Source organism: Argiope bruennichi, chromosome 6 (assembly GCF_947563725.1).
Source record: "Argiope bruennichi chromosome 6, qqArgBrue1.1, whole genome shotgun sequence".
NCBI lineage: Eukaryota > Metazoa > Arthropoda > Arachnida > Araneae > Araneidae > Argiope > Argiope bruennichi.
The window spans coordinates 101,138,118-101,161,119 of record NC_079156.1 but is presented as its reverse complement, the minus strand read 5'-3'; the positions used below and the strand labels follow the sequence as shown (position 1 = coordinate 101,161,119).

Genomic DNA, 23,002 nt, shown 5'->3' with positions numbered 1-23,002 from the left:
CATGTATACCAGCATTCCGAAGAATTCTACGAATAATTTCACAGGAAATAGAAGTTCCATTTGATTCATTATATTGTGAAGTAAACTTTATTGCACTCAGACGTGGATTTTTAGAAATTTACTCACAATATTTCTTTGACTTCTAGCTGACAGAATTTGAGGGTGACCATTACGAGGCTTGTTTGTAATCCTTTTTCCCTCTCTGTAAACGTTTTATTATGCTTTGCACCGTTGAATGAGGTAGATTAGTTCTAGTTGCAATGCCTCTAATTGATTTTCCAGCTTTAAAATGAAATATAATTAATTTTCGTACGTCTAAACTCGTTTCTTTACGAATGCGCGTCATATCTAAGAATAAAGTAAATAGAATAAATAATTGTGATATTAAATACTAAAATCAAACGATTTTAGTGTATTTTTCAATTAGAAGAAAAATAAACCGCAAAAGATATTTTTATGATGAATTTAAATAAATAATGTTTGGATGTACGAAGACTTGTGTTCCAATTTTGTGACATTTTTCATTTATTTATTTTTTAGAACAATACTACTTGATTTTTTAAAAAAATATTTGTTCAGTTTTATTAAGAACTATTTAAAGATGCTAATTAAAAAAAACCAACTAATAAAATGCTTTATTAAGAAGTATAGAACACAATTTCTGCAAATTTCTTTAGTGTACGAACACTTTTGGGAGCCACTGTATCTTCGCATAGCAAGATGTTATGCATTGCGTTAATATTTTTGTTCTTGCAGTTTATACAGAAAAAAGAACTGGGACAATTATTAAAATGATTTGTTGACAGACAGCGATCACAAACATGGTTTAATTTAACAATTTCCTTCCTTTCAGGAATTGAAAGATTTTTAAATTTATTACATTTATATAAAGGATAATAAAAATTACATTCATTCATGATGCATTTTTTATTTTGTTTGTTTTTTGGATAAGAGATTTAATCCTAGACGAATTATTATTCCCACTGGAAACGGAAGTTATTTTACATTTTGATGGGTTATACTTTGCCGAGAAATCTGGTTTAATAACAGATTCTAGCTTCATGCATCTTAATTCCAAAAATGAAAGGAGTTTTCCTAAACTGGGAATTTTAGTCGTTGTCAGACTTAATTGGAATAATCTTTGAGATTCCTTATCAATTTTATTATTTAACACGTGCAATATTATAGCATCAGATAAAGGATTAGATTCAAATTTTAAATTTTTTAAGCATCGAATATGATTTTTAACAGCATCGTTTAATGACCTAATTTGAGTAGGATTTTCATTGTGTCATTTATTAATCGAAAGTATTTCGGATATGTGTATATCAACTAACGCTCGTTTATTTTGATATCTATTTTCTAAGGCATTCAACAGAGAATCAAAAGTATCTTGATCACTTTGAATTAACGCTGCTTGGTTTTTTTAAAGAACTTTTCGAATTTTTGAATTTTATCCAATGATGGGTTGTTTCCAAGAACATTCATAAACTGAGATTTGAAAAGCTAAAATTCTTGAAATTTTCCACTAAATGTAGGCAAAGGTAAGTCGGGTATTTTAATATTTGCTTTTGGAATAGTGTAAACAGTTTCGCTTTCGTTTTCATATTTGGAAAGAAATACAAGAAGGCTTACCTTCATTTCTTGAGCACTTCTTCAATAGTAAGCTCTAAAGCATCTTTTGAACCCACATCATCAGGCAGAGCACATAATTCATACTTTATTTGATCGAGTCCTAGCAGAATATCGTTGACTGATGTTAGCTTAGTGTTAAGCTGTATAGTATCCTTTTTGGGAGTCATCGGAAGGCTGGAATTCCTTGATGAAGGTTTCAACCTGATTGATTTTAGTTTTAAATGCACCTTTTAGACGATTTAAAGCTGCGAGTGTCATTTTTATAACGCTATCTCTCTGGCACGTGGACGGACCAATTTTATGTTATGGCGGTAGACCTAACGATACGACCAGAATTAAACCTCCTGCTACGGTCTTGCGAGATGTTCAAAAGCAACGGGGCAGATTCCAATCATAGTGCATAATCTAGATTGCCAGCTTTGGCGCGTTATCACAACTTGGCAAAGAAGGGGGTTAACCTCCGGTTCACCCGGCCTGCCTTAATTCTGGAGGTATGCCAGGAAGTAATAGATTCGTGAAACAACTTAAGATTAATAGACTTAATCCATATTAATTATAAAATAAATTTATTACTATTTTCATAATAAACGATCAACAATTACAAGCAAAGTAAAAGTACGTATACTCGGTATGAGAAGAACTGGTAAAGTGAAGTATTTTTTAACAGGATATAGGGAGCGACATCATACATTGAAACAGGAAGTAATAGGTAGTATGAACCAGTGTTCCCAACACTTTACTGCACGAATGGTGTCAAATTCAAATCTTGCGTTAATTTTGGGACACCCTTTAGAAACTGCTGCGCAGATGGATTGGCTTCATATTTCATTAAACGTTACGCATGTCCTCTATGCATTTGTCTTAATACATTGTATCTGAAAAAATTTGATACAATGTATTATTACCATTTAACAGATGATCCCACAAATTATTAATAAGGTTATTTTCGGCTTCCGTTGGTATTTATGTCTTATTGTTTCTGGTCCCTATTACAAATTTGTATGCATCTAATCAGAAAAGTTTTTAGAGGATGTGAAATAAGATTTATTATGCTAATGAAACAATATTTAAAAAAAATATTATTCAACACTTATAATACTTGATGTCAATCGTTGGTAAAATCCTAGATGGGCCCACCTCTTGGCGACTTATTTGAAATCTCGCCAAGTTGACTACTAATTGAATATTTGTTATTATTATTTTTCAATTAAAAAACGATACTTGAAGGCCAGAAATAATAATAAATAAAATAAATGTAATAAAAAATAAATATAATAAAAAATATAATAAATAAATAATAAAAATAATAAAAAATAAATAAAAAAAAATCCGTCTAGGTTGCCACATTGGCAACGTTATCGCCACTCGTTTGGCGAGAATTCAAGAAGACGCCAAGAGGTGGGCTGTGCTAGGATCCACCCCAATCGTTTTGTACATTTATATAGATATTCAAAAATTAATTAAAATAATTTATATTTGATAAATAATGAAAGCTATGATTTGTATAATTAAAGAACATTCTGAAAAAAAAATCAATAAAATAACATATAAAATTTAAAATATATAATATTAATGATACTTATTCACAGTTACGTTGCTCACCTGCTGAATAGGGTAATGCAAAATCGTTCCCAGAAAAGTAGGGTGAACAGAAATGAAATGTGTTGCAGCCCAAAACTGGCCTGTCCTTGCAATAGTTAAGGCATAGAACGGCACAGAGGTTAAAATTTTCTTCCAAGGAATGGGCGGACGCTGAAACATCAAACGGAAGATTTTTATAAGTATTTTTAAACTGAAAATAGACAGAAGTAAACTTATAAATAAAAAGAAAACATGTTGTAATTACTAACAATAAACATGATAAATTGAAAGACCTACAAGATGATTTAAAACGTGTTCAGCAATTTGCTAAGTGGCCAACGAAACTGTGGGGGGTGTATGGATGCGAATTTTAGTAATTACCCACCTGTTATCCAACAGCATTCCAACTAGTTTTTCCATACCCATATATTAGCTATAACCTTATTTGGTTATTATTAATATTGGCTATTAATATGCATCTGTGCATATATAAAAACCAATATTGGCAATAACTTTCAGTACCAATTTCCTCATGTGAACATAAAATAAAAGCCTTTGTTTTATTTTTAAAGTGGTTCGCCTTATCCATAATCTCATCCATCACGAAACAAAACCAAGCAATAACAGTGGAGACTATATGAGAGCAAAAACGAAAGGCAGTGAGACTAAATTCTAGAGACGGGTACAGCCAAGTTTGGCGCCAAATTTTAATGCTAAAGTTGCCAATATGGCAACCCTGTGGAGAGAATGGGGTGATGTAATTATAAACTAATCAGGTACGAATTGACTTTGAATATCAACCAATTAGGTATAAGTGCAGCTTTTCGCAGGGAATTTCTAATTTCTACTGCTCCCCAAGTCTTGTAACGTATTTTTTCTTACTTTCTTCGATTTCTCTTGTGCTGGCAGCTTTTCGTGGGGAATTTCAAGATTTTCTCTTCAATTAATTGACGATTGGATTTATTCTGATTTCTTCTGCTTGTAAAGTATTTTTTTTCTTACTTTCGTCGATTTTTCTTGTGGTGTAAAATGGCTGGTATGAATGTGACAAATGAGGAATCCCTTAAATTGAGGGGTTTTTTCGATTTAGAACATTTGGTAGCGAAAGCGTGTGTCGAATGGTGCATGAAAATGGATTTAATTGCTGATGGAAGTGTGGTGAATGCGAGCAGGATATGGTATTAACAGAAAGGAAAGGTTTGTAGAAGAGAAGGGCATTATTGTAAATTAACGAAATTCACATTGTTAAATCGGGTGAGTTAAAAAAAATTTGTATTGTTATTTTTGTGCATTTTTTTAAATTTAACATTGTTCAAATTGTGATATTTTAATTATTTCTTATATAATTATTATTATATAATTATTCTTATTTTATAATTATAATATTATAAATTCTATTATTCTAATATTCTATAATTATTCTTATTTTATAATTATAATATTCTAAATTCTATTATTCTAATATTCTATAATTATTCTTATTTTATAATTATAATATTCTAAATTCTATTATTCTAATATTCTAAATATAAATATAATATTCTATTAAATATAATTATTCTTATTTTTGTTCTTTTTGTATACTTCATGCCAAATTTTTCTCCTGCCATCGCCCCAAGGACGCTGTAATCTTCAGAAAAAAATCTCTTGAAAATAGTCATAATATTGAGAAATACAATTCTGAAGATTACAGCGTCCGCGAGGCTTGGCGAGAAAAATTTGGCGGGAAATCGCCAAATGGTATCCGTCTCTAGAACTGTACCGGCAGTGAAACAGCAAACTTGCAGCGCAGACTCACTTTTCTATCTGGAATTATCACTAACAAGAAATATTTTGATGACAATGTTTTTAGTATATTCAAACCATTTGAAAATCCACTAGTGAATTAAAGTGAAATTAGTGAACTAAATTTTTAATGTGAGAATAAGTGATTTTTCATTTAGAAACATTAGGCGTTACTTTAAAATAATTAAATGAGCTTACCCTACTATGCTGCGTCGGATAAAATCCTTCACGATGTATGGCACACTTAACCATTTCTTTTTAAGCTCTTCATTTTTAGGAAAGGCAAAAACACTTACTCTTAGGCCATTCCAGTCATTTCCATTACAGTTTGGAACACAACAGATCAAAAGGCATTTCTATTCCATATTTTCAGTAATCCAAATGATTTTTCTTGCAAATAAGCGCATTTTCTTGCGCTTCCTGTTTACTCAAACACAGAAGCGCCTGTAAATTATCGTTGCGTTTCTTGATTGAACAATAATTTATTCGATAGTGAAGATTGTGTTCTGGAGTGAAATGACTTGAAGACACATGTTGTCTTTTCTGGGGTTTATTGGTAACAATAACAACAGAAGGCAAGTGAATACGCCTTAGTGTAGAAAGCCTAGAGAACTACACTTAAAACTCTCTCGGAATGAGCCGGGATCCGAGAGCCGAGATAACACTCCCTCTAGTACAGGAGTCCAGTTCGCTTCTGCTAGAAAAAAATATATACTAAACAACAACAGGGAGACCACGTGACACATGATTGGCAGCTAGTTCCGCCCAGGGATATCACGTGGTTAACTGAATTCTCAACAGCGCCACTGGCTAAAACATGGCGTGGGAAGTGAAGAGTTCGTTTCTTATCAGTAAACTTGATGGTGAAATTCTTCCTCTGTCCTTCAATTCACACCCACTCTTGACGGGGCGACGTCATTACTTTCTGTGACGTAAGTTTTCCGGCCTTGTATATAGGGGGTTGTGGCACAAAAGGAACGAACTACACTTGCTGACATTGGATCCTTGCAAACAATAAAGAAGGGTCAAATGTCATAAAGTGTAGTTTGTTCCTCCGTGCTTGGTAGGGCTGCTCTTCGGCGACCCCATCAAGTTTCCAACATGTCTTTTGTCTAGATCTCACAGTATACTTAGGGTATCTCTCAGTACACGTACTCAGTTTAAGCTAAATTGCATTTTATCAGCGGGATGTATTTTTGTTATCTGGACAGGAGTTTTAAAGTTTGTCAAGCAATGAATTTAAGTACCAAAAAACTTTTATAACCTTTTAAAACAACACTGTTTATTGAACACACACAAAAAAAAGCCAAATTTACAGGGCGGGATATATTTACAAATGAAAGTATTTAGGATGTAGTACATAGTTTTTCAAAAATGGACTTAACCGACTATTCCAAAAGAAGACACGCTTGAATTGGAAAAAATGATAGCTTTTATCTTTTCTTGGCTCGCATATAATAAAATTTCATTCATTTACAAGAACAAAGAAGAAGATCAGAGAATAAATCGCGGTAGTTAATCCTCATCAACAGAGGGAAGGAATGAAAAAATAATTGCTTCTTTGAAAAATTAGTAAGGGATTTGCTTCGTTTGCCGCGTACGTTTATCATAATTTGCTCCAAGATTGAATTTCTGACGCCCTTTATTAGACTTCATGTCTCAACTTTACAAATTCTCGTTGATATAAATCTCTACATATATAGTGAAATGTTTAATAAATGCACATCTTTTCATCCGAGTTTCAAATTAATAAAATTCATTGACTTCTATAGCACATAGTTTCATGACAAAGAATTTTACAAGGATGCATATAGGTTTCTTTATGGATTAATGTAGACAAAGACTAGAAAGTTTTGATTTATATTCTTTTGAATCCGGAATTAGAATAATTAAATTGGAATTTTAACCATTTATCCCTCTTTAATGTATAATTAAACATTTTCTGTCTTAGGGTATTGTGGATTAATTCTTTGTAATTTTGATTCTGGCGTCTTTCGCTTTTAATAAAAAAATTTTGATCCTTTCAGTACCGTAATAAAAAAAAATATTAAAAAAAAAAACTTTTTTAAGGAATAATATTTTTTTTCTCCTCATTTTTATAAACAACTATTTTCTACATTGTAATCTTTATTTTATTTTACAATTTATGATAATGATTATGAAGATATATAGTGTGTTCATTAATTATTGTCGGGGTTTCCGTACCTCATAACTTTCGAATAAAAAATATTACTCAAAAACCGATTACGTATTCGTAAATTACAACTCAAAGAATTTTATTAATGATATTAAAGTGTAAAACTTGCACAATTTGCACTTTGTATTCATTCAGCTGAAGGCGATTATGTATTCGTAAATTCGCTGAACAAATTTTGACTCGAATTGAGGATGATGAAAATTACCTTTGGAAATGGTTCTTCAGTGACGAATCCACTTTTCATGTGTCAGAAAAAGTGAATAAAGATAACTGTAGAACATGGGGCTTGGGGAACCCGCACGATTATCAAAAATCAAAATTTGTTCAGCGAATTTACGAATACATAATCGCCTTCAGCTGAATGTCTACAAAGTGCAAATTGTGCAAGCTTTACACTTTAATATCATTAATAAAATTCTTTGAGTTGTAATTTACGAATACGTAATCGGTTTTTGCGTAATATTTTTTATTCGAAAGTTATGAGGTACGGAAACTCCCACAATAATTAATGAACACCCTATATTATTAATATTTATCCGTGAAATTAATATAAATGACACATCTAATATAAAGAGAAAATTTAATGGAATTCAATAAACTAATCAATAATTAAATTATGAAAATATTTTTTAAGCAATTTCAGCTAGAGCATTCAAATGTATAAAATGACAAAATTCAAGCATATAAAGAAATGAATGAAAAGAATAATCCGTATAATAAAATAAATTTCAAAGACTGTATTTATTTATATGTAAATTTTCTAAAAAATCTTAACTTCTAAAAATGATTCCTACCTTTCCAGATAAGTTAAGTTCTTGGTTACTTAAAATATGTTTCAGTTCTGATTCTGTTATCCGAGGGTGTTTTTCTGGAGATTCGAACAAGAAAAATTGAAGGTATATGGAGAAAATAATTCCTAAACCACCTGAAAAAGAGAGTTATATTTATATTATCATTTTCATTTCCCTTTTTGTTTTGTTCGGTATTTCAATGAAGCTTTAAATATATTACCATATTTCAACCTTCATTGCAAAATTTGATATGTATTTAAATCTTCATTGGAATACCTTATGAATTCTTCTGAAAATATATTTTAAGAAAAATGATTTGAAACCTTGATTTTTTTAAAGTATTAACTGTTACGTAAGCATGTTGCCTCGCCTCTCACTTGTAACGCCCTCTATTGGTATATGAAAAAAACCATCAGTCTTTGTAACATCATCGACGTAGCAGCACGCCGAAAGGCAAAGCTCAAAGAAACTCCCGAAAGCGGATAAACAATAAAATCTTTAAAAAACAAAAAAAAGGTCCGTCATTATTCTTGAACCTCTCCATTAACTAGTTAACTATTTTTGACGAGTATCCTCTTCTTGGAAAAAGTATAACATTTTGGTTTATGATGAGTTTATTCGTCAGGAGTAATAAGTAGTGACATCCCTAAATTTTTGCGACACAATGTAGATACGCATTTTCCAAAGAGGTCGAAATTTTAATGGGTTAAGTATTATGAACACTAAATTTAATGATATTTATTTAAATTTGAGATATCATTTTTTATGTTTATATATTATAATTTATTTAATATAAATTTTAAATATCAAATCTACATTTTTAAATTTTTTAAATCAGAAGAACAGGAACTCAAAGCATTTCCATAAACAAGGATAAAGTTCCAATTTTATTACTCATAAAAACTTAAACACCCAAAGTTTCAACAGGTATTGTAAAATTTTTTTTATTATAATTAATGTCCAATATTATAATATTCTTGGTGCGAAAATTGAAAATCAAAGTTTTGTAGAATTTTTTTTTAAAATCAGGATTTAATTCGAATTTCTTACTTATTAAAATTTTTTATTTAAGGAAACTATTTAAGGAAAGAATTTGAAAAATGCTCTCAAATTTTAAATGACACATTTCAACAATCCTTTTTTAAGCAACAGTTTTTGCAAAAGAAGGATATTATAATCCAGGCCGCATGGATGTCAGTTTAAAAAATGTGCACAAAGTAAAACAAAAACGGAGTGTGCATTCACTAGTAAGACTTTAGATTTTGCTACCAATCATACGCTCTGCTTCATTAAAAAGCGTCCGCCATATAATAAATATTTGAAAGACAGTCTCCCTGGTAGAATGTTGTCTCTGTATTATGTGAAAAACCTCATAATTATTTTGGCTCTTTGCTAAGTTTTCCGTCAATACGAAACGGATGATTGCTAGCTATTGCTTTTTGTTGCATACTGCTAAATGTGAGGTTGTGTTAAAATAATGATGTTAGTAAATCAAACTTCGATACCAAAACAAAACCATAATAAAATTATTTTTTTTGCAATATAATTAATAAGTTATTTATAAAAACTGAGATAAGTATACGAGTCCAAATTACTCTTAGTTTATTTTTTACTATAATAAATGCTGAAAAACGAAATGTTTATTTTACTAAATCAAACATGAAGCACATATTAAGTTTTAAACAGATATCAATTCAGAAAAAAGTTATTAAAGATGCTTCAGATATAAGGTAGTTTATCAAAGTTTTCAGAGAATTTCATTATTTCTGTCAATTAATCTCCAGTCTAAGAATGTAAATGTTATGGACGAATCTGTTACAAACGGAATGGTGTAAAATCTAGAATTCATTCAGACCAAAAGCGTGTGAAAAGAAGAATTTCAGTATACTAATTTTCTCCTTTTAATTATATTGCGTAATTAACAATGATCAAGCGTAAGAAGAAATTTTTCATTATTTCTGTCAATCAATCAATCTTTAATTTAAGCGTGTAAGTTTTATGGACGAATTTGTTAGAAAACGGGATGGCATTAAGCCTAGAATTCGCTTAGACCAAAAGCAGCTGCAAATAAAACGTTTTAATTCTCTCAGATGCAAACCTTAAGGCAGATTGCATAGCGAATCAATTAATTGTTTAAATACATGTCAATAAATAATTACCGAAAATGTAGAAAACAGACGGCCAGCCAAACACAGCAGAGGAACACAGAGCGCCAGTAGCAACGCCTCCTAGTAAAGCACCTGCACAGAAACCAGCCACAATGATAGTATTCAGTAAACCTCTTTCATCAATAGGAAGCCAGTTAGCAGCAAGTACACAAGAAGCAGCTGGAGTCAGACCCTGCAAAAATTTAACTTTTGACGCATTTGAAATATAATAGGCTTCTGTAAAAATGCTCTTAGAATAATCAACTGAATATGATTTAAATTAGTTCCGATTTAAATAAAAATTCATATAAAACGAACAAAAAAGGAAGGACAAATTCTTTAAAAAAAAACAAAAAAAAAAAACAAGTATTTTAGTCATCCAAAAACTTCTATCACCAGATATACAAGTCTCCATGCTTCAGATCTTTGTAAGTCCTAAATACACATTTTTAGAAGTATGTATGTCACGATATGAACGTTGATATAGTAACAGACTTGATTCCTATGAACACAGTACTATATGGTCTTAACACTTAGTTTACAGATTTATATTAACTTTTGAACAAAAACCATTCAGACGATGGCTGTTTGTTCGCTGTCCAAATGCAAGCAACCAGATAAAAAAAAAAGAAAAAAAATGCAAAATAGGAGTAGATAAAATTTGGTACGCAGTGTAGAAACTATCTGTATCAAATTTGGAGCCAAATCCGTCGAGAGGTTGAACCATCACGAATTTATATATATGATATTGTAACTACAATTATAGACCAATGGCAATTTTGGTTTCATTCTGAATCGAATAAAATTCGTCCAAAATATATGTATTAGGTTTTTCTGGCACTTATGTATTAATTATGCCAGAGATTAATCGTCTAACAAATCATTAAAGATCACTCAAACTTTTATTTGCCAATGGAATGCTGTTAAGATATAGTACTTTGTTTATCTATATATTGTTAGATCCGTTGATAAATAATTGGAAATTATTTCTCGAAAAAATTCAAATTTGGCTGCTGCGCTATTCTTTTAAATCTAACCAAAATGTATTACGAAAATAGCTAATTAATTGTGAAATAATAAATTTAATTAAGAGAAAAATGTATTTCCTTTTTTTAATTTAAAATATCTAAAAAAGAATGCTGAATTTTTATAATTTAAAAGCTATAATAAAATAAAAATGTTCAAATAAAAACAGATGTTATCGCAGTATAAAAAGTTTACATTTGTTGTTGTTTCTAATGGCACTTGTTATACAAAAGCCCACTAAATTTAGAAGTCAGTGATTTTAAGCCAAGGGTGCGTCTCTTGTTTTTTCATTAGCGCCATCTACGGCCAAGAGAACGACTTTGCTACATCCACGTCACAACCCTTTTTACAGGGCGAACTTCATTCATACATTCCATACACTCATCCACAGATCGTAATTTAGACCTGAATCAGAGAATAATCACTCCCGATCCCGTAACCTCAGTGGTATTACTCTCGAAATGGAGGAATTTGTGACCAAGGCAGATTTATACATGCGCCAGCCACCACACACACACACACATGAGGAGTCTTCGGCCGCGCGGTTCGAACTCGCAACCGAAGGGACGCGAATCCAACGCCCAACCAACGAGGCAATCCCGTCCGTCATATAAATTTTTAACTGGTGCAAGGACATTTTTGATTATTCAACTTTCTTTTCAAGTGAAATAAAAAATTACACTTCATTTAATGTTCTGGAAATGAAAATAAATTTGAAAAAATATATAACATCAAACTGCGAGTAAAAAAGTAATCTGACAATGCATAAAAGCAAATAAGTTTTGCAATCTTTTTTTCTACTTTCTTATGTTGGTCTTTAAGACTAAGAAAATTTAAAAAAAAAAAAAGTTTATAAAATGTATTAATGAAGAATTACATAATAAAACAAACAAATATAAAAAAATGAATTGATACGAATATCAAAGTTAAAATACGGAGGAAAATATACAGTCTCAAGTGGCGGTAATCATTAGGAGAAATTTTTATGTCACAACTTTGAAACTATGGGACTTTTATTTTCAATACATTTAAAATGCTGTGCAAATTTAATTAAAGTTAGGAAAATGAATCGCTCAACATTTGGTATTGTTTAAATATTATTCTCAAAATATTTAAGATTTTTTAGGCAAAGATTTTTTAGAGGAAACGCTTAAACCTATTAATTTCGGGCTTCCAACTGTGATCGTCTTCTTGCTTTAAAGAGCATACGTACTAATGTATTGGGTTGGCAACTAAGTAATAGCAGATTTCAATCATAGATGGCTTCAGTTGAATTTTTAGGTTTGCAGACGTAGTACAAATGTAAAACACATTTTGTTATTTGATAGTTGGCAATTCAGCTTCAATCAGTAAAAAAAGTTTTTTGATCGGTTGCGTAGTTTTCGTTTGGCATTCGTTGAAAAATGGAAAATCAAAAGGAACATTTTCGTCATATTTTGCTTTTTTATTTCCGCAAGGGGAAAAACGCATTGCAAGCTCATAAAAAGTTATGTGCTGTTTATGGTGACAACGCCTTAAAAGAACGGCAGTGTCAAAATTGGTTTGCCAAATTTCGTTCTGGTGATTTTTCACTCAAAGATGAAAAACGCTCTGGTCGTCCAGTTGAAGTTGATGACGACCTAATCAGAGCAATAATCGATTCGGATCGTCACAGTACAACGCGTGAGATTGCAGAGAAGCTTCATGTATCACATACATGCATTGAAAATCACTTAAAACAACTTGGCTATGTTCAAAAACTCGATACATGGGTTCCTCACGAACTGAAAGAAACGCATTTAACGCAACGCATTAACAGCTGCGATTTGCTAAAGAAACGTAATGAAAATGATCCATTTTTTAAAACGACTGATAACTGGCGATGAAAAATGGGCTGTTTACAACAATATCAAGCGGAAAAGATCGTGGAGCAGGCCAAGTGAACCAACTCAAACAACATCAAAAGCTGATATTCATCAAAGGAAGGTTTTTGTTATCAATTTGGTGGGATTACAAAGGAATTGTCTACTTTGAACTCTTACCACTCAACCGAACGATCAATTCTGATGTCTACATTGAACAACTAAAGAAATTAAACAATGCAGTTGAAGAAAAGCGGCCCGAATTGACAAATCGAAAAGATGTTGTATTCCATCACGACAATGCAAGGCCACACACATCTTTGGTCACTCGGCAAAAATTATTGGAGCTTGGTTGGGATGTTTTGCCACATCCACCATATAGTCCTGACCTTGCACCATCTGATTACTTTTTGTTTCGATCTTTACAAAACTCCTTGAATGGTAAAAATTTCAATAATGATGATGATGTCAAATCGTACCTGATTCAGTTTTTTGCTAATAAAAACCAGAAGTTTTATGAACGTGGGATTATGATGCTGCCTGAAAGACGGCAAAAGGTCATTGATCAAAATGGACAATACATTACAGAATAAAGTTATTTAGTTCCATGAAAAAATTGTCTTTGATTTTGTAAAAAAAATCCGCAATTACTTATTGACAACCCAATACATTACAATTAAAAAGAAGACTTCCAGTTGGGCAAGGAACACACGTATATACTAATTTATTCATATAAATAAACCTAATAAAGAAAATCCACGTATTATGTATTACTGCATCAATATGTATTAAACTTTCATAAATCTATCATATCTTTATTACGGAATACTCAGACTCAATATATCAGGCTACCCCACTGTTAATTTTATTTCAAAAACCGGGATTTTTTTGGTGGGTTGCAGTTCCAATTTAATGAGATCATTTAGGTAATTTATATTCAAGAATAATTAATTAAGTAATCATCTACACTAATAAAGCTATACATTTATAAAATAACTAAAACTTTTTATTCAATTGTCCCATTTCTGCGATGAATTGAACAGCAATAGGGATTGCAATACCGGTATTCCGGGATACCGAATACCGGTATTTTGAGCCATTTGTACAATTTTGTAATACCGGTATTCACAAGTTTAAATACCGGTTTTTCTGTATTTAATAGAAATTTTTAAAATTGTCTCCGCTATATGTTCAGGGATCGCGAACATAGCAAAATAATATACTTTTTTGATTTTATATCTCCCTAACGGGCGAAATTAATTAGCTAATTAAAATGGCTTAATTAATTGGAAATTTAAATTAGAGAAACATTAACTAAACATCTAATTAATCTATATTAGAGAAACATGGATTATCCCTGAAAGAAGATATTGTATCCATAACGACTGACAGAGCAACAGTTATGAAAAAAGTTGGAAAGTTGATTGGTGCAAATCAGCAATTGTGCTATGCACATAGAATTCAATTAGGAGTAATAGATGCATTATACCAAATAAATAAAGAGCAGAAGTATCCAAATACTGTGGATATAGAAACTTCGGATTCCAACTTTGAAGAGAGTAAGAGTGAGAGTGATATTGACAATGAAGATAATGACAACGTAAGTGTTCAAGAAGGGATTGCTAATGAGGATGAAATATTAACCCATCAAGAATTGCTTCCTATAATTTATAAAGTTCGAGAAATTGTTAAGATTTTTAAACGTTCCCCTATAAAAAAATGATGTATTACGAAAATATATATTAAATGAAAATTAAACAGAATATATGTTAATATTAGATTCTAAAACACGTTGGAACAGTTTACTCCTAATAATGGAACGATTTTTGAAACTGAAAAATCCAATCCAAAAAGCAATAATCGACTTAAACCTGTAAATTAATTTTTCAGATAGTGAATTCCACTTAATATCCAGAGCTATATCAGCTCTACTTCCAATAAAATTGACTATTGAGGAATTATGTCAGAGAGATTCTAATTTATTAACAGCTAATGCAACAATAAATTTCATGTTGCAGTCACTGAAAGAACAGCACATATCAATATCTCAAGAATTATATATTACATTGAAAAATCGCACTGAAGAAAGGCATACCAAAATAGAAAATATCTTATGGTATTTACATAATTATAATGATTTTAAAAATGCAAATGAAAAAGAAGAAAAGAAAATGACCAATTCAAATCTGATTAAGTTTAGAGTACTTTTCTTAAATTTTTTTTACCCCCAAACCTATCCACATTCAGAAGAATTCGGTTCAATTATCTAAGATTATGATGAACACTAATGTCGATCGTGAAAAGGAACTGTCTCTTGAACAAAAATTAGAATGAGCGATAAATAAAAAAAAAAAATTCAACGAACCAAAATACAATACAGAAATCAGCTATATCCAAAACCATCCCACGAGAAATCGATTTATTTGAAGATGAGGGATTTAGAGGTACTTGGAAAAAGTATATCGAGCATTGCTCACAGTATCACCAACTAGCGTAGATGCTAATGCTACACAAAATTACTTTTCAGGCTTAATGACTGTACAATTGATGCATTATGTTTTTTATGATCACATTTCAAAAATTTGTAATAATACCACAGACTGAATAGTGATATTTACATTTTTTTTCGTGATTTATATAAATAAGATGTTCCTTTACATTTTGTAATTCTTTATATACTGTTATCTATACTACTATTATAAATGCGAAAGTTTGGATGGATAGATGGATGGATGTTTGTTAGTCAATCACGTCAGAACGGCTGAACGGAATTAGATGAAATTTAGCACAGAGGTAGATTATAGTCTGGAATAAGATATAAGCTACTTTTTATTCCGGTTAATTTTTTATTAATTAAAAACTAACTTTCTCGCCAAAAATCTGAGGCCAAATCCCGCCAAAAATAATTAAGGCTTCCGTTTTTCCCCCCAAGCTAATCAGGTCAGGATTAACGTGTTTTCGACCCAATATTTCAAACGATTCTATTTATTTTCTTAGTGTTTGATGCGTTTAAAATTAAACATTGTTAATTAATGGATCTTTCGGATACATTCCGAAGTACTTTTAAATTAAAATAAAACATGAATTAAGGAAATTGAAAATTTCTAATTTGCATTGCGTTACCCCAACTGGCGTAGAAAATTCACGCATGCGCAGTGTGTTCTGAATGTTGACAACCGTGTTTTCATTTTAATTGAAAGTTTAAACATCATGTGTATTATACTGTTTTAGCTATCTCAATCTCGATCGATAAATAAAATAGACTTGGCTTGATTTTAAAGAAACAAGGACTTGATTTGCTGATTTGTTTTATTTCAGGTATACTATGTAAATAAATTGTTTTTAGGTTAGTTGAATGCTTTTGTAATTAAATTGTATTTATATCTAAACTACTATTATAAATGTGAAAGTTTGGATGGATGTTTGTTAGTCAATCACGCCAGAACGGCTGAACAGAATTGGATGAAATTTAGCTGAGAGATAGATTATAGTCTGGAATAGGACATAGGCGACTATTCATTACGTTTAATTGAGTGATTAATTATTTATTAATTAAAAACTAACATTCCCGCCAAAAATTGCCAAATGAGTAAAGCTTTAGGGTTATTTCCCCCCACGCCAATGAGATTAGGCTTAACATGATTTTGACTATTATTTCAAATGATTCTGTTTATTTTGTTGGTGTTCGATACATTTAAAATTAAACCTTGTTAATTAATCGATCTTTCGGATTCATTCTGAAATACTTTTGAATTAAAATAAAACAGAATAAAGGAAATTAAAAATTTATAATCTATATTGCGTTACCACAACTGGCGTAGAAAATTCATACATTTGTATTGCCCCAATTGGCGTTTAAAAAACACGCATGCGCAGGAGTAACAAAAGATAAAGCCATTGATGCAATAAATTCCTATTTCCACGCGTACGAAGTCGCGGGTAAAAGCTAGTAATTTATAAGTTACAAATTATTTTTTGTGCTATTTACACTCTCTAATAAAACTGGCAAATAAAACAAAGGTATTAAAACCGGTATCCCGGTATTAAGATCTAAAAAATACCGAATACCGGTATTGAAATATTGGTCCAATCTTGCAATCCCTAAACAGCAATTTAAGGAACACTGAAGAAAATTTACTATCTTCACGAATAAATTTATATATTCGTAAAGTAATTAATATTTTATATTCACTTGTTCCATTACTGTGACGAATTGAATAGCAATTTAATGAGAGAACTTAAGTAAATTCATTATTTTTCACGAATAAAGTAATATATTTGTAAAATAATTAATAATTTGTATTCACCTGTCCCATTCCTGCGACGAATTGAACAACAATTAAAAAGTAAATGCTTGACCATGCTGCGAAAGGCGATATTAGATGACACAAAGCAGGAATAAACACTCCTAGAATTATGGTCTTTTTTGCACTAATCTTTTCAGCCATCATCCCTCCTGGCATCTGAGTAACTAAGTACCCTACTAGACTTGATCCTAATATGAAGCCGCGAACTTCAGGGTTCCAGTCGAATTCGCCTTCAATCTGAAATATCAAATCTTAAGCTTAACCAAACATTATTAAATCATAAATTAGAAGGATTAAATATTCAAAGGAAGGATAAATTACCGTAGTCGAAATTATTTTGTATATAATTCCCCAGCTAAAAATCATTATTCTAATTTTCTGTTATTTCTAGTATATTTTTTTCAGAAGGTTGCCTTAAACAACTGTTCAGTCATTGCATGACCATTCTATTAATGACGAAGCAGGAGTTGAAACCTTCATAGGTTTTATTTTCACACATATATGGACACGGACATTTCTAAACTACCACACAAGCACACCACAACATAAAGACAAGAGAAAGAGAATGTACATGTTGCCACGTCGGCTTCTCGAATACATCTGGTTAGGGGAACAGATTTATCCCTTTTCCCCACCGGAGGGAATCAAAACTCTTTAACATCTACCCCCCGGATGAAGAACTTCATAAAATTGTATACAGTAGTTACAATAAACAATAAATTCCTAATAATGCAAATCATAGAATAAGTATAAATACAAATACAATTCTGATTATTAATTTTCATTATATATGGTATAAACTAAAGCAAATACATTAACGTTAATACACTTAATTTCCAGTGGGTAAAATAACTATTTTACGAACATTTCGTTTTAAGATATTACCATTTGGTAATTTAATACTGACTACTCTAATTTGGTTGTCACTACCGTGGAAAACTTCAGTGATTCTTCTTGACAACCACTTTGTTCCAGGTAAATTTTCATTTTTTATCAGAACAAGTGTTCCGAGTTTTACATCATCCTTTTTGAAATTTCCATTTGTAACGTTGTTGTAAACTGCAAAGATAATCGCGTTTCGATATTTTCCATATAATTTGAGAAAATTTTGTAATTTTTTTGCCATTTTGATAATCGATTTTCATTTAAGTTAATTAACAATGGTTCGACAATTCCATTCATTGGTCTGCCAATCAAAAAAAAAAAAAAAAAAAAAAAAAAAAAAATTAAAAAAAATGACCAGGTGACAAAGTTTTAAAATTTTCCAATTTTGGAGATAGCGGAGTAAGGGGTCTAGAATTTAGGACGCCTTCAATTTCAGCCAAAATTGTTAGAAATTGTTCCAGAGTTAGTTTTGATTTCCTAGTACGCGTTTTAAATGGAATTTAAAGGATTTTACTCCGGCTTCTCTAAAATTCGGTGATTTAGGTGAAATGGACTTTCATTCAATAGATTCTGAAATTTAAAATTCACTTAAACATTGATCAGGAGAGTTGACAAGATTGTACGGCTTTTTACGTTCTTCGTTTGCACCGACAAATGTTTTGGAATTGTAAGTAAGACTTTTTTCACATTTACCTCTCCTTCCAAAGAAACGCTTTAAACTTGCAGATCAAACAGTCAGATGTTTGATCAGTAACGAAATCAATATGCAAAGTTTTAGTACATAAGCACACATAAATTACAACATAAACTTTGTTCAATATACCTTTTCTCTGATTTTTGAATTTTAAGAAGAATAGGCCAGCAAAGTCAATACCAGTAATATTGAATACATGATTAGGAGTTACACGATCAGCTGGTAAATCACCCAATAATTGGGATGTTAAAACAGGTTTGTTTTTCACACGAATAATGCAATTTAATATCATCTTTTTACAATTATGTTTACCATTGATTGGTCAAAATTTCTGATGTACTTGATACAACAAAGCTTGTGTTCCCAAATGTAAATATTTCTTATGATAATGCACTAAAATATTGTAAGTTAAAATATGATTCGATGGTAATACAATAGAATATTTTGAATAAAACTTTAATTTGGAAATTTTTAACCTGCCTCCCACTTTTAGAATATCATTTTCGTCCAAAAATACATTTAAGGTTGAAGTTTACTTTTCTTTGAAACATTCTTACCTCTTTTCAAATCTCTGATTTCCTCCTTAAACTTACCACGTTGAACCAATCGGATTAATTGGTTTTCTGCCTGAATCCTTTCATCAGCCGTAATGGGCCATGCAATCCTTGACTGAGGGTACCTGCAATTAGCTGAAATTCTAAAAATCTATGAAATAATACGAAGTTTTACATAGTCATTTGTGATTTTGAGAAGTTTATCGAGAAAATCATCACAGTCCCGGTTACAGTCATTACTATGTTGCTCGCTGGAACATAGTCTTTCTTTAGTTCGTTTGCTACTTCAACTTCGTTGAATTCGCTGTTCATTGTGTTGTCAAGGCTTAGATCTAGGTTAGACAACCAGTCTGGACCATGCCACCAAACATCATCTTGCACTAACTCGGATAGATAGTCCTCGGGTTAACTTGTCTGCGGGGTTCGTCTTTCCTCTGCAGTAATTCCACTGGTCTCGATTGGTTTTCTCCTGGATCTCCCGTACGCGATTTCTCACAAACTCCTTCCATCGTAGAGGGTCTCCTTTTATCCAATGAAGGCTGATTTGCGAATCCGACCAGAAGAAGATGTGGTCAGATGCAATCCAGGGAAATGCTCGTTTTAAGTATTCTGCTAATCTGGCAGAAACAAAGGCTCCCATGAGTTCCAGTCTGAGCAGACTCAATTTTTTCAATGGAGATAGACGGCATTTCGCAACTATGAAACTGGAGTTCACCTTCTCGTTGGTCACTTTCCTGAAGTAGGCCACACAACCATAAGCCTTTGGGCTTGCATCGGAGAAAATGTAAATTTCAGCCATTGGAGTCTTTGCATCAAGGAAGTAAGGACGAGGCAAAGAAATCTGAGGGATAGATTTAACCTCATCCAGCCATGACAGAAATGTCTCTTGAATGTCCGGTGGTAGGGGTTCATCCCATTTCAGCTCCTGTTCCCATGTGTTCTGAAGTAGCAACTTCATTCTGACGGTTAAAGGGGTTATCATCCCCAATGGATCAAACAACATCCCACAGATGCTCAGAATCAACCGATTTGAAAGATTACTGTCCTTCATCTTAGAAATTTGATGAATGTCTATGGTAAATTTATCGTTGATATTATCTCAAATGAGTCCAAGAATTTTTAATGGTACACCTAATTCTTCGGATGTTTCACGGCGGTCAACATTAGCTTGTTCCCACGCTTCATTTAGAATTGGGGAGTTCGTAGCCCATCTTCGAAGATTCATGCTGGCCTGACTTAGAATTTAGATCATTTCTTTGCTCACTTTTATAGCTTCGGAAACGCTTGCCGTGCCTGCTGCTAAGTCGTCTACGTACAAATAGCTCAACATTTTACACGCTTCTTCATATTCACTTTCGAATTTTTCTAAACGCAGTTTAATAACTGCGGCAAGTAAGAATGGGCTGCATTTCACTCTAAAGGTGACTCTTTTATACTGGAATGTTTCAATATTGTGAGGGCTAAAACCGAGATTAGGACAATCCCCTTTTATCCATAAACATTTTAGAAATTGCCCATCTTCCTCGGCGATCCCTACTTCTAAAAAAGCGCGCTGAATATCTGCACTAAATGCAATTTTGTGTAACCTAAATCGTAACAAGATTTCAAGTAAATCAGTATTTAAGTTCGGTCCGCTCTCTAAACAATCGTTTAACAATAACGCGCCTTTTCCCTTTGATGATGCGTCAAAGACAATCCTAACCTTTGTACTATCCTTCCATTTTCGCACTGCAGCATGATGTGGAAGAAATCGTATCTTTTGTCTTTATATGTCGTATTTTGTTGAAACGATTTTAAAGTTTCTTTATCTGATAGAGACACTTCTCCGCATTTATTCCAATCGTTTCTAATCACCAGAAATCTTTTATCGTATCAAAGCCCGATTCCTCACCCTCGACGATCAAATGGTTAGCAGATATCTCTTTACAATCAATTCCCATCTCCTTTCCCAGTAGTAAATATCCGAAAATACTATCAGCTGCAATCAATCTTTTTCTAATCCTTATATTCCTTTCGCCTAAAACCTCTGAAATATAATCCGAACCAATCAAGACATCAATCCTCTTAGAAGAACCAACATCTGCTAACCCATTTCCCTTTTCCAAAGCTAGTTTTTAGCAAACTGCGATGGAGTATGAATTTTCGCCCAAATAATCGAGTCAAAAACAACCGTTTGTATTTCAACATACCGAGTCAGGTGTTGCACATTCCTCAAGCTAATCTCCACTATATCGTAAACACGACGCTCAGCGGTTTCACTTCCGAAAGTGTGAATAGCTAGAACTTCCCTGCTCACTGTTTTCAATCCCAATTCCTCGACCAGCTTTCTCAAGATGAAGGATTTATTGGCCCCACAATCCAACATACAACGCAAGTGCGTCTTTCCTTTGTCCTGTTCACTACAGCTGAAAATGTTAGTAATAAAACCTATCCAGGGATCTTATTTTTTCTTTTATTTGATTCGGTGCTGAAAGATATCATGGTAGAAGCGGTATTATTTTCTTGGGGGATAAAAGTCCCTACTTCGACTGGAGGGGAAATATTCTTAGTTTCGGTATCGGATTGCGGTCTATCGCAAATTAAAAAATTATGCGACAAAGAAACACAGAGCTTACAATTTTGCTAGTTATTATTGCAGGATTTTCTTATACGATTTTGAAAACATATAAAGCATTTTCCTTTAGCCATTAACGATTTTTTTTCTTTTCATTAATATTAATTGAGCAATCATGATTCATGTGTTTTTCAGTACAAAAGATACATTTTTGATTACTCAGTCTATCATTAGAAGAAGGATAATAGTTTATCTTTTGATTAAATTTACGATTCGATTCATATTTATGCTGAAATGAGTCAGCGTGTGTCGTTAAGGCTTTCGTATGCGAAGAATATCTATTTTTGTAACCTTGACCAGTTTAGTTTCTAAATGAACATTCTTTTGCGTTAGAAATTTTGGGCTTTGCTAATAATAATGCTAATTTGCTAATAATAATAATCCCTGCATTCTACTTCAATTATATTACTGTTATATGCTTAATATGCACTGTAAACACTATTGGATTATAAACCTACATTATCTGGTTGCACAAAATACAAAAAATATCTATTAAAATGTATCAATATTTTTAAATTTATTGAAACGCAAACCTTTAAATATCTCGCAATAACAAAAAATGGACTTGCCCCATTTTCAAAATAAATGGCCCATTTAATGATTGCAACGATCTTATTTGGGTTTCTATTGCATCATACATTTTTCTTAAGCCTGTTACATTTGAGCAAGTTTTTACTGGATCAATCAATAAAAGTTTATAGATGTGAGAAGATATGATTATATCTGTTCGGCCAAATCTTTCTTTTAATTACTGTATCGATGCATCATAATTTTGCTCAGTTAATGAAAATCCCGATACAGCATTTAAGGCAATCCCACCAAAATACGCTTTTAGATAAGCAAATTTCTCAATTTTTGTTAATGAATCATTTTTATGAATTGCAACTTCGAAGGAATTCCAAAAATCTATAAATTGACTGCAATCGCCCTGAAACGTTTGTATAT

The 23,002-nt window shown here is 31.8% G+C and overlaps 1 protein-coding gene across 2 annotated transcripts in view; it reads right to left on the bottom strand.

The window, feature by feature from the left end:
• Positions 1 to 23,002, bottom strand: part of LOC129972423 (putative inorganic phosphate cotransporter) — a 76,907-nt gene that overhangs the window by 21,046 nt on the left and 32,859 nt on the right. For both annotated transcript variants that reach the window (XM_056086559.1, XM_056086558.1), the window contains exons 4-7: positions 17,311 to 17,547; positions 10,149 to 10,329; positions 7,993 to 8,123; positions 3,238 to 3,387 (exon numbers count right to left, since the gene is read on the bottom strand). In XM_056086559.1, the coding sequence (XP_055942534.1) occupies positions 3,238 to 3,387; positions 7,993 to 8,123; positions 10,149 to 10,329; positions 17,311 to 17,547 (699 nt within the window). The remainder of the gene's footprint in view (positions 1 to 3,237; positions 3,388 to 7,992; positions 8,124 to 10,148; positions 10,330 to 17,310; positions 17,548 to 23,002) is intronic.